The sequence below is a fragment of the Nerophis ophidion genome, linkage group LG29 (genome assembly GCF_033978795.1).
Source record: "Nerophis ophidion isolate RoL-2023_Sa linkage group LG29, RoL_Noph_v1.0, whole genome shotgun sequence".
In the NCBI taxonomy this organism is placed as follows: domain Eukaryota; kingdom Metazoa; phylum Chordata; class Actinopteri; order Syngnathiformes; family Syngnathidae; genus Nerophis; species Nerophis ophidion.
In genome coordinates, this window is record NC_084639.1 from 2765335 (window position 1) to 2779295 (window position 13961).

The 13961-nt window shown below is 38.0% G+C and overlaps 1 protein-coding gene across 1 annotated transcript in view; it reads right to left on the reverse strand.

Annotated features, from left to right (window-relative positions):
* Positions 1 to 432, reverse strand: part of clic2 (chloride intracellular channel 2) — a 28838-nt gene extending 28406 nt beyond the window's left edge. Inside the window, exon 1 of the mRNA XM_061891975.1 lies at positions 220 to 432. Coding sequence (XP_061747959.1) covers positions 220 to 276 — 57 coding nt within the window. The 5' untranslated portion in view covers positions 277 to 432. The remainder of the gene's footprint in view (positions 1 to 219) is intronic.
* Positions 433 to 13961: the final 13529 nt, after the last annotated feature.

Here is a 13961-nt window from a genome sequence, read left to right on the forward strand (position 1 = left end):
CAAATGTTACTGTAAGAAATCATTTTGAGTTTTGTTGAAAAGCACTATTTGAAATTGATTGATTTTATCAAATTTGTAAAAAAAATACATGTTACAGTAGATATTGTACTATTACGTTTTTTTTCTGTTATTATATTGTACTATTAGGGTTTTTTACTTTTTTTACATCAAGGAACACGTTTCAGTTATTCTTCCACACTCAAAACTGGAAACACTGACCTTGACAAATAACTCAATGTTTGGCTCCTTTTCTGATATTTGCCTCGATGCCATCATGTCCAAGTGTCCCTTTTTAAAAAAAAAACACAAACAATTCCAACTCAAGATGTAAAAAAATTAAAAAAAAAGATGAGAATGCCTTTAAGTCTCTTTTGAAGTGCCTCTTTTAGAAGAGTGGTGAAACAGTTGAGGGCTGCTGATGTTTGGGCTCCTCAAGAGGATATCTCTTTCATAATACTTGTCAGTGCAGGGGGCGGGTCCACAGAAAGGTGGGCGGGGTCCACGCTCTTTTATATACCTCCTGCCAAATCTAAGAGGGTTCTTAAAATAGCAACATGAGTACCATTATAATACAAAGGACGTAATAAAGCTATGAGTTAAAACACACACACTTAGTCTATTTATTAACTACTCACATTCCTACACTATTACACATTTATGGGTGGATGAGGACGATGTATTATACAGTATGTATTTAGACTTGCTTCATACACGAATAAGCATAAAAGGAGCCTTTAAGAATCACGAATAATGATGCAATAAAGCAACAATGAGTAAAACAATAAATAGCACTCGAGCGGTTATTTGTTCAAAAGGCCTTTTTTTAAATATTTATATTATAGATAAGTATTTGGTCACCTACAAACTACATATATATATATATATATATATATATATATATATATATATATATATATATATATATGTTTATATATGGTAGAAATTGGATTGATGGCTAGGATATATACACATACATATGTATGTATATATATATATATATATATATATATATATATACACACACATATATATGCACATATATATAGTTTATAAATATATATTTATGTGTGTGTATGTGTATATACTATATATGTCTGTGTATGTATATATATTTACACATATGTATGGATATATATACAGTATATACGCATATACACACACACACATATATATATATATACACACACACACATATATATATATGTATGTATGTATGTATGTATGTATGTATGTGTGAATACGTGTGTGTGTGTGTATGTGTTTGGCAAAAAAGTAGTCAGCCACCAATTGTGCAAGTTCTCCTACATACTGTAAAAGATGAGAGGCCTGTAGTCTTTATCATAGGTACACTTCAATTATGAGAGACAGAATGAGGGACTATATTCCAGGAAATCACATGGTAGGATTTTTAATTATTTGGTAAATCCCTCTGTAAAAGTATTTGGTCACCTACGAACAAGCAAGATTTCTGTGTTTCACAGACCTGTAACTTCTTTAAGAGGATCTTCTGTCTTTCACTCGTTACCTGTATTATGGCACCTGTTTGGCCTCGTTATCAGTATAAAAGACACCTGTCCACAACCTCAAACAGTCACACTCTGAACTCCACTATGGCCAAGACCAAAGAGCTGCCAAAGGACACTAGAAACAAAATTGTAGACATGCACCAGGCTGGGAAGACTGAATATGCAATAGGTAAGCAGCTTGGTGGGAAGAAATCAACTGTAGGAGCCATTATTAGAAAATGGAAGACATCAAAGACCACTGATAATCTTCTTGGATCTGGGGCTCCACGCAAGATCTCAGCCCGTGGGGTCAAAATGATCACAAGAACGGTGAGCAAAAATCCCAGAATCACACGGGGGGACCTAGGGAATGACCTGCAGAGAGCTGGGACCAAATTAACAAAGATTACCATCAGTAACACACTACGCCGCCAGGGACCCAAATCCTGAAGTGCCAGACGTGTCCCCCTGCTTAAGCCAGTCTGAAGTTTGCTAGAGAGCATTTGGATGATTCAGAAGAGTATTGGGAACAAGCAAATTGGTCAGATGAAACCAAAATGTAACATTTTGGTAAAAACTCAACTTGTGGTGTTTGGAGGAAAAGGAATGCTGAGTTGCATGAAAAGCACACCATACCTACTGTGAAGCATGGGGGTGGAAACATGTTTGGGGGCTGTTTTTCTGCAAAGGGACCAGGACGACGACACAGCGAGGGCATTGAAGGTGAAACGTGGCTGGGTCTTTCAGCATGACAATGATCCCAAACACACCGCCCGGGCAACGAAGGAGTGGCTTCACAAAAAGCATTTCAAGGTCCTGGAGTGGTCTAGACTAGTGGTCCCCAACCTCCGGGGGCGGCGCGATTGGTACCGGGCCGCAGAATAATTTTCAAATAATTTTTTTAATCTTATTTTTTATTTTTATTTTTTCTATTAAATCAACATAAAAACACAATATACACTTACAATTAGTGCACCAACCCAAAAAAACTCCCTTTTTCATGAGAAAAAAATAAAGAAAGAAAGAAAGAACAAACCCCCCCCCCCACCCCCCCCCCGCCCCCCCCACCCCCCCCCCCCCCCCCCACACCCCCCCCCACCTACTCCCCGCCGGGCCGCAGGACAAATTATCAAGTGTTGACCGGTCCGCAGCTAAAAAAAGGTTGGGGACGACTGGTCTGGACAGTCTCCAGATCTCAACCCCATAGAAAATCTTTGGAGGAAGTTGAAAGTCCGTGTTGCCCAGCGAAAGCCCCAAAACATCACTGCTCTAGAGGAGATCTGCATGGAGGATTGGGACAAAATACCAGCAATAGTGTGTGGAAACCTTGTGAAGACTTACAGAAAACGTTTGACCTCTGTCATTGCCAAGAAAGGGTATATAACAAAGTGTTGATGTGAACTTTTGTTATTAATCAAATACTCATTTTCCACCATAATTTGCAAATACAATCTTAATAAATCAGACAGTGTAATTTTATGGATGTTTTTGTTTCCTCATTCTGTTTCTCACAGTTGAAGTGTACCTATGAGGGAAATTACAGGCCTCTGTCATATTTTTAAGTGGGAGAACTTGCACAATTTGTTACCGACTAAATACTTTTTAGCCTCACTATATGTATGTATGTATCGTACGTATGTATGTGTCGTACATATGTACGTACGTACGTAAGGTCAGGAAAAAACACAGAGGCTATTTCATCTCTACAAGCCTGTTTTGCAGGTTTCCCTGCTCTTCAGGGGACGTTTCCCTGCTCTTCACAGGACAATCCCCTAAAGAGCAGGGAAACCTGCGAAACAGGCTTGTCTGGATGAAATAGCCTCTGTGTTTTTTCCTGACCTAACGTATATTTCGCTCTAACCCGGTATTGAGCACTGTATAACGGGTAAACCACAGTAACCTCGACTATATATATAAATGTATGTGTGTGTGTGTGTGTGTGTATATAAACAGTATGTGTGTGTGTGTGTATTAATGTGTGCGCGCGTGTGTGTATATGTGTGAGTATGTATGTATATATATATGTATATATATATATATATATACATATATATATGTGTGTATATATATATATATGTGTATGTGTATATGTGTGTATATATATATTTATGTGTATATTTATATATATATATATATATATATAATTTCTATTTGTAACTTATATCTGTTTGTTACTTATCTGTTTTCTGTGAGGCTGCTATTCATATTTGGGATTTACAGTAAGTGGGTATTGTGTTCTGTGAAGAGGAAGTGAAATTTAAGACCCCCTTGTCCAAAACTGCCTAAAAAAACTCATGAGATCATGCAAGGTTTTGAAGGGAACCTGCACCGAAACATGCGTGTACATAGTTCTTGTCCAATTTATCTTCTTATCTGGTCAGAGGGATTATTTTTGTTCCCAGGAATTTTCTTCACTTTCAGGGAGAATGAGGAATATCTGCGGGAAATGTGATGATGTCAGCCATTACAGGAATCAAGGGAGGGCAGCTCTTACGAAAAAGCGAAAGTTTCTTGCTTTTTGGATGTTCCAGAATCATAGCCTTTTTATTTCCTAATGCAAATGAATGGAATTTTACTGTAGCATAAAGTGTTGGCACACGCTTGAATTGTTCATTATGCTAGACGGGGAGTGTTTATTAGAGATTGTGTGACAAATGAGTGCAGTGCCTTTCCCCCATTGTGTTGCATGGCAGTGTTTGGTCGCCATGACAACGGTACATACTGAAGGATAAGCTGGGAAAGATGCACAAAAAGGAAAACAGGCGTTCAAGAACCACCTTCCGTGTTGTAAATCGAAACCGGGTGATTCTGGCTGCCCTGTAAGGATACCCGCCACCCACGCCGCAGAAAGGGCTTTCCAGAGTATTCCTGGAAACGGCGGAGAAGCGGGAGTCACCATTGACCCCTCGCTTCCCCTTGAAGCCCTCAAACAGATAGGAAGGCGCTCTCTGGCTAGGAGAGATCCGCATATCTCTGCTGGACACACACGGCAGCTGGAAGTCACATCCTGGAAAAAATGGCTTATCTTAGCAGAACACAACCTTGTCTGTTGACAACCAGGGAATATTGATTTTGCCATTGCGTGTGCAAGAAAAAAAAATGACACAAATCAGATTTTAAAACTAGCCAAAAAAATAAGACACCGATGGAAGGATTTAAGGATTAAATGGTGGAGAAATGTAAAATATTTGAACAAAAGTAAATACATTGTTTTAAGGTAAAGTGCCAATGATCGTCACACACACACACACACACACACTAGGTGGGGCGAAATTATTCTCTGCATTGGACCCATCACCCTTGATCTCCTGGGAGGTGAGGGGAGCATTGGGCAGCAGCGGTGGCCACGCCCGGGAATCATTTTTGGTGATTTAACCCCCAATTCCAATCATTGATGTTGAGTGCCAAGCAGGGCGGTAATGGCTCCCATTTTCATAGTCTTAGGTATGACTCGGCTAGGGTTTGAACTCACAACCTACCGATCTCAGGGCGGACTGTGAATGTGAACATTGAGAACACACATGAGCCACAGACCTGGGGTAGCTAGCTAGCCTAGTTCAGTGGTTCTCAAATGGGGGTACTTGAAGGTATGCCAAGGGGTACTTGAGATCTTTTAAAAAATATTCTAAAAATAGCAACAATTCCAAAATGTGTTATAAATATATTTATTGACTAATACTTCAACAAAATATGAATGTAAGTTCTTAAAATGTGGAAAGAAATGCAACAATGCAATATTCAGTGTTGACAACTGGATTTTTTGTGGACATGTTCCACAAATATTGATTTTAAAGATGTCTAATTTTTGTGAAGAAATGTTTAGAATTGAGTTCATGAATCCAGATGGATCTCTGTTACAATCCTCAAAGTGGGTACTTTAAGTTGATGATTAGAAATCTTTATTTTTAATTGAATCACTTGTTTATTTTTCAACAAGTTTTTAGTTATTTTTATATCTTTTTTTCCAAATAGTTCAAGAAAGACCACTACAAATGAGCAACATTTTTCACTTTTATACAATTTAATAAATTAGAAACTGATGACATGGTGCTGTATTTTACTTATTTATCTTTTTTTCAACCAAAAATGTTTTGCTCTGATGAGGGGGTACTTGAATTAAAAAAAATGTTCACATCACTGAAAAAAGGTTGAGAACCACTGGCCTAGTTTGTATTAGTTTACCCCTGTGTTGTCCCGATACCAATATTTTGGCACCGGTACCAAAATAATTTAGATACTTTTCTAAATAAAGGGGATCATAGTTACTTTTCAGAGGCATTATGGTATCAATCTTAATTCATTAGTATAGTGGTACTATACTAATACCGGTATACCGTACAACTCAGGCTGGGCGATATGGCCTTTCATTAGTATCTCAATATTTTTAGGCAAAGTCACGATACAAGATATATATCTCCATATTTTGCCTTAGCCTTGACTGAACACTTGATGCATATAATCACAGCAGTGTGATGATTCTATGTGTCTACATTAAAACTTTCTTCTTCATACTGCATTAATATATGCTCCTTTTAAACTTTCATGCAAAGAAGGAAATCACAACTAAGTAAATCTCCAAAAGTGTATTTATTAAACATTTATTAAGCAGTGGCACAAACATTCATGTCATTTCAAAACAGAAAGTGCAAGATTGTTAGAGACATTTTAAAACAAGCTACGAGTGCACTTTTGTGCATGATGTCACTAAGATGACATATCAAAACAACACGAAATTAAAGTGCACTTTTTGTACAGAACACCACTACAATAGTTTAAAACAAATAAAGTGCACTTTTGTGCATGATGTCACACAAGATATTTCAATAAGTGTAAAAAAAAAAAGAGCTGCATAATAGGAAATCAAATAGTGTAGGCTGCTGCCCCCACGACCCGACCTCGGATAAGGGGAAGAAGATGGATGGATGGATGGATAGTGTATGTCCTTCGTTATGTGGTAGGTTCCTGTGTACATTATTGCCTTCTGTTGTTGACTAATTTTTTAATACGGTGTTGCTGCGGAAATGGTTGCCTCTGTATTTTATTGGTGTGGCCTCGAACAGAGATGTTGACATGCGGAGTTTCAAGCACTCTTCATTTTCTAGCAGGTGACTTTTCAAATGATGCTACATATTAGCAGTAATGCTACTTTTTGTAGCAACGCTTTTGCCCCACACTTGACAAATTACGGTTGTCTGCTCGATATATTCCCACTTGAAGCCAAACCACCGCCAGATGATGGACCCCCTGCTGTTTTTCTTGGGAATTAATTCTTCCTTCATTTGTTACCAGATTCACACCTTTTTTCTCTCGTATTACCCTCACCACAGCCAACGTTACCCATGCCGCTACCTCTCTGCTCCGCGAGGGTGTATACATATGTGACGTATGTAAGAAGGTGCACTTGCTGTCTGTGAGAAGGAGAGACGACAAAGAGTGAGGAACGCCTGTAGTGTAATGCCCGCAGCAAAAAGCAACTGCGTGAGAACGTATACTTGAATATCATTTTGTATATCGCACAGAGACAAACCCGTGATATATCGAGTATATCTCTATATTGCCCAGCCCTACTGAATATGATTCATTAGTATCACGGTACTATACTAATACAGGTATACTGTACAACCCTAGTTTACCCTAACAATGATCTTAGCATGGTTTATTTTTAGAGTAACCCAACAATTAGCATAGCAATTTAGATTACGTAATTAGTTATTCTAACAGCCAGACCTGTGTGTTTATATCTCTACCTAAAGGCCTACTGAAATGAGATGTTCTCATTTAAACGGGGATAGCAGGTCCATTCTATGTGTCAGACTTGATCATTTCGCGATATTGCCATCTTTTTGCTGAAAGGATTTAGTAGAGAATATCGACGATAAAGTTTGCAACTTTTGATGCTGATAAAAAAGCCTTGCCTGTACCGGAAGTGGCAGACGATGTGCGCGTGACGTCACGGGTTGTGGAGCTCCTCACATCTGAACATTGTTTACTATCATGGCCACCAGCCGCAAGAGTGGGTGGAGCTACTTGAAGGAGTCCCTTGTTGGGTTAGCGATGCTACCGTACTAAACAAAAATTTAGGATCGTTTTTATTACGGTGGATGAGATTTGAGTAATATTTAGCTTTAGCTAAGGTAAGCATGCGTTTATAAGTTATTAAACCATCACTCCATGCTTAATGGTGCACCTCAAGTTTAGTTGTGCGCCATTTGTGTTCCAGCTTTCTACATTATAATTTCTGAGCTCTAGTTTCTTCCGTAAACCACGGAGTACGCTTTTTTAGAGCCTTTTTTAACTTTAGCGGTGCTATGTTATCAATGGTTTTGCGCAGGGCGTCGTTAAAGTTGTTAGTGAGGTTATCAATAGAGCCCACATACTTTGGGAATGGTGCCATTACCGAGGGCAGTAGGTCAGCAAGAGTTGTCGTTGTGGCAGCATTAATGTTGGGGCTGCTATAGCAGCTATTATTATTATTAGCTTGCCGAACATGCGTCTGAACCTCGAATTTTATAAGGTAATGATCGGACAATACTTTAGTATACGGGAGTATCGTAACTTTGGAAACGGTGATACCCCTGACAAGCACTAGGTCTATCGTATTACCGTTGCGATGCGTGGGTTCATTTATTATTTGTGTGAGACCACAGCTATCAATTATAGTCTGGAGCCCTACGCACGGTGGGTCCGATGGGGTATTCATATGGATATTAAAGTCCCCCATTATGATTATATTATCGGCGTGTGTCACTAGATCAGCAACGAACCCTGAGAATTCATTGATAAAGTCCGAATAGGGCCCTGGGGGGCGGTAGATAACAGCCAGGTGTAGAGGCAGCGGTGTGACAGACCTCAGTAAGCACCTCAAACGATTTATATTTATTATTTATGTTAGGACTAAGGTTAAAGTTTTCGTTGTATATTAGTGCGACCCCCCCGCCCCTTTTAAGAGGACGGGCAATATGCGCACGTGTAAAGTTAGGAGGACATGCCTCATTTTGCGCAAAAAAAGTAGTTTGGTTTAAGCCAGGTTTCGCTGAGACCGATGACGTTAAGATTGTTGTCTCTGATGATATCATTAACTAACAATGTTTTGGGAGACAATGATCTTATGTTTAAAAAACCTATATTATAGGTAGTGGGCTGTTTTAGGGAATTTTTGATCAAATTATCCGTAGTAGCAATATTAATAATGTTGTGTTTATTATGCCCAGTGCATTTAGTATAGTTACGACCATATCTAGGAATTGATACGACGGGAATTTTCCGATTGTTTGAACGCATCATAATTTGCCACCTCAGTAGAACGCATGATTAACTCTGATGTAGTCATAGTCATGTTATTTCCTTTAATATTATTAAGCTTACAATAGTATGCAGAGGAATAGTTATAACAATTTTTTAAACAATTTATACAATATTTATATTCACGGTGGAGAGTAGGGGGTACAAAATATTTAAATCTTCCTGGGGGGGCGCAATAGAAAATATTTGAGAAGTCCTGGTTTAGCATAACAATTAGCATAGCCTAGTTTATGTTGGTTTAGGATATGAGTTAACCTAGCCTAGTTTTTCCTAGTTTAGCCTATAATTAGTACAGTAGTTGGTTTATTCAAAAAGGTTCAAATTCTATCTTCCGATTTGCTTTTCAGTTTCTTGTATTCTAACAAGATTTCAGTATGGAATATTTTACAATTTATACTATACCGACATCTTGTCGGTCTACAAAAACTGAGAAGTATCATCTTAGTTTTGCCTACTAGCCTAGCCTAGCTTAGCTTAGTTTGGCCCAATTATTAGCCAAACCAATCTTAGTTTGGCCTAACTATTAGCCTAGCAGTGCTTATCTATGATTAACTATTAGCTTAGCCCAGCCAATATTACCCTTGCCTGTCTTAGCTTTGTCTAGGCTAATAGTGTGGCTATCTAAACTTATTATTTTCAAAAAGGTTGAGGGATGTATTTTTATTTTTTGTCACTTTTTAATTTCTTTTAGTTAAACAAGATTTCAATAAAATATATAAAATATTTGATTTACCTACACCAAAGTCTTGTCTGTTTATGGAAAGTGAAGTGTTATCTTAGAGTAGCCTAACAATTAGCCTAGCCTATCTTTGTTTAGCCTAATTATTAGCCTATTCTGTCTGAGTTTGGCCTAATCATTCGCATATCCACCTTAGTTCAGCCCGAATATTAGCTTCACCTTGCCGAAGTTTAGCCACGCTATTCACCTCGCCTATCTTATCATAGATTACCGAAATCTTGCCTGGCTAAAAATTTGCTAAAATGGCAGAAAATGCATATTTTTTGAAAACTTTTTTTTGCAAAAATGTAAGGGACACCTTACGCAAAAATTCCAAAAACTGACTCGCTTCAGCAGCACAATACTGGTGCTATAGTTGTAGGAAATGTCTCAAAATCTCATCAGGAGTGCCGACAAAACCCGAAAATGGCAGAAAATGCATATTTTTGGAAAACTTTATTTCTCTAAAATGTCGTAAGTGGGGCCTTACCCAAAAATTCCGAAAAACGGACTCGCTTCAGCAATACAATACTGGTGCTATAGTTGTAGGAAATATCTCAAAATCTCATCAGGGGTGCCGACAAAACCCAAAAATGGCAGAAAATGCATATTTTTTGAAAACCTTTTTTTGCAAAAAATGTCATAAGGGGGACTTTACGCAAAAATTCCAAAAAACGGACTTGCTTCAGCAGCACAATACTGGTGTTATAGTTGTAGGAAATGTTTCCAAATCTCATCAGGAGTGCCGACAAAACACGAAAATGGCAGAAAATGCATATTTTTGGGAAAACTTTATTTCGCTAAAATGTCGTAAGTGGGGCCTTACCCAAAAATAAAAAAAATGGACTCGCTTCGGCAGCACAATACTGGTGCTACAGTTGTAGGAAATGTCTCAAAATCTCACCTGGGGTGCCGAAAAAACCCGAAAATGGCAGAAAATGCATATTTTTGGAAAACTTTTTTTCGCTGAAATGTCGTGAGAGGGGGGGGGCCTTACGCAAAAATTCCAAAAAACGGAGTCTCTTCAGCAGCACAATACTGGTGCTATAGTTGTAGGAAATGTCTCAAAATCTCACCAGGAGTGCCGAAAAAACCCGAAAATGGCAGAAAATGCATATATTTGGAAAACTTTTTTTCGCAAAAATTTTTGGAAAACTTTTTCGATAAAATCTCATCAGGAGTGCGGACAAAAAACGGACTCGCTTCAGCAGCACAATACTGGTGCTATAGTTGTAGGAAATGTCTCAAAATCTCATCAGGAGTGCCGACAAAACCCGAAAATGGCAGAAAATGGATATTTTTGGAAAACTTTATTTCGCTAAAATGTCGTAAGTGGGGCCTTACCCAAAAATAAAAATAAAACGGACTTGCTTCAGCAGCACAACACTGGTGCTATAGTTGTAGGAAATGTCTCAAAATTCTTCAGGAGTGCCAACAAAACCCGAAAATGGCAGAAAATGCATATTTTTGGAAAACTTTTTTCGCAAAAATGTCGTAAGGGTGGAGGCCTTACGCAAAAATTCCAAAAAACGGACTCGCTTCAGCAGCACAATACTGTTGCTATAGTTGTAGGAAATGTCTCAAAATCTCATCAGGAGTGCCGACAAAACCCGAAAATGGCAGACAATGCATATTTTTGGAAAACCTTTTTTTTGCTAAAATGTCGTAGGGGGGGGGGCCTTACCCAAAAATTCCAAAAAACGGACTTGCTTCAGCAGCACAATACTGGTGTTATAGTTGTAGGAAATGTTTCCAAATCTCATCAGGAGTGCCGACAAAACACGAAAATGGCAGAAAATGCATATTTTTGGGAAAACTTTATTTCGCTAAAATGTCGTAAGTGGGGCCTTACCCAAAAATAAAAAAAATGGACTCGCTTCGGCAGCACAATACTGGTGCTACAGTTGTAGGAAATGTCTCAAAATCTCACCTGGGGTGCCGAAAAAACCCGAAAATGGCAGAAAATGCATATTTTTGGAAAACTTTTTTTCGCTGAAATGTCGTGAGAGGGGGGGGGGCCTTACGCAAAAATTCCAAAAAACGGAGTCTCTTCAGCAGCACAATACTGGTGCTATAGTTGTAGGAAATGTCTCAAAATCTCACCAGGAGTGCCGAAAAAACCCGAAAATGGCAGAAAATGCATATATTTGGAAAACTTTTTTTCGCTAAAATTTTTGGAAAACTTTTTCGATAAAATCTCATCAGGAGTGCGGACAAAAAACGGACTCGCTTCAGCAGCACAATACTGGTGCTATAGTTGTAGGAAATGTCTCAAAATCTCATCAGGAGTGCCGACAAAACCCGAAAATGGCAGAAAATGGATATTTTTGGAAAACTTTATTTCGCTAAAATGTCGTAAGTGGGGCCTTACCCAAAAATAAAAAAAAACGGACTTGCTTCAGCAGCACAACACTGGTGCTATAGTTGTAGGAAATGTCTCAAAATTCTTCAGGAGTGCCAACAAAACCCGAAAATGGCAGAAAATGCATATTTTTGGAAAACTTTTTTCGCAAAAATGTCGTAAGGGTGGAGGCCTTAAGCAAAAATTCCAAAAAATGGACTCGCTTCAGCAGCACAATACTGTTGCTATAGTTGTAGGAAATGTCTCAAAATCTCATCAGGAGTGCCGACAAAACCCGAAAATGGCAGACAATGCATATTTTTGGAAAACCTTTTTTTTGCTAAAATGTCGTAGGGGGGGGGCCTTACCCAAAAATTCCAAAAAACGGACTCGCTTCAGCAGCACAATACTGGTGCTGTAGCTGTAGGAAATATCTCAAAACGTCATCAGGAGTCCCAACAATACCAGAAAATGTTAGAAAATAAATATTTTTTGAAAAAATGTATTTGCTAAAATGTCATAAGAGGGACCTTGATGCAAAATTAAAAAAAAACGGATTCGCTTCAGCAGCACAGTACTGGCGCTGTTGTTGTAGGAGATGTCTTAAAACATCATCAGGACTCCCGACAAAACCCGAAAATGGGCAGAAAATCATATTTTTGGGGAACTTTTTTTTGCTAAAATGTCGTAAGCCCTTATGCAAAAAATAAAAAATAAATAAATAAAAAAAGATTTTGCTTCAGCAGTACAATACTGGTGCTGTAGTTGCAGGAGATGTCTCAAAACGTCATCGGGAGTCCCGACAAAACCCAAAAATGGCAGAAAATGCATATTTTTGGAAAACCTATTTTCGCAAAAAAAAAGTAGACAAAATTAAAAAAAAAAAAAAAAATTGCTTCAGCAGCACAAGGATTGTGCAGGCGATTTCTCAAATTATCATCAGGACGCCTGACAACCCGAAAATGGCAGAAAAATTATATTTTTGGGAAAGTTTTTTCGCTAAAATTCAAAAAAACGGATTTGCTTCAGCAGCACAATACTGGCGCTGTCGTTGTAGATGTTTCAAAACGTAATCAGGAGTCCCGATAAAACCCGAAAATGGCAGAAAATGTATATTTTTGGAAAACCTTTTCGCTAAAAAAAAGTGCACAAAATTAAAAAAAACTAATTTGCTTCAGCAGCACAAGGATTGTGCAGTAGATTTCTCAAAACGTCATCAGGACTCTCGACAAAAACCCGAAAATGGCAGAAAATGCATATTTTTGGAAAACTTTTTTTCGCTATAATGTCGGGAGAGGGGGGGCCTTACGCAAAAATTCCAAAAAACGGAGTTTCTTCAGCAGCACAATACTGGTGCTATAGTTGTAGGAAATGTCTAAAAACATCCTCAGGAGTGCCGACATAACCCGAAAACGGCAGAAAATGCATAATTTTGTAAAACGTTTTTTTGCAAAAATGTCGAACGGGGGGGGGGCCTTACGCAAAAATTCCCCAAAAACGGACTCGCTTCAGTATGGTGCTATAGTTGTAGGAAATGTCTCAAAACCTCTTCAGAAGTGCCGACAAAACCAGAGAAGGGCAGAAAATGCATATTTTTGGAAAACTTTATTTCTCGAAAATGTCGTAGGGGGGGGGGGGCTTACGCAAAAATTCCCAAAAACAAACTTGCTTCAGCCGCACAATTGTTGAAAGTATGTTAGTATGTTGAATGAATGTATGTTGAATGAATGTATGTTAGTATGTTGAATGAATGTATGTTGAATGAATGTATGTTAGTATGTTGAATGAATGTATGTTGAATTAATGTATGTTGAATCAATGTATGTTAGTATGTTGAATGAATGTATGTTAGTTTTTTGTTAGAAAGTATGTTGAATGAATGTTTGTTAGTATGTTGAATGAATGTATGAAAGAATGTTGAATGAATGTATGTTAGTATGTTGAATGAAATGATGTTGAATGAATGTATGTTAGTATGTTGAATGAAAGTTTGTTGAATGAATGTATTAAAGTATGTTGAATGATTGTATGTTAGTATGTTGAATGAATGTATGCCAAATTAAAGATTATAATGAAAAATAATTAGCCTACAAAA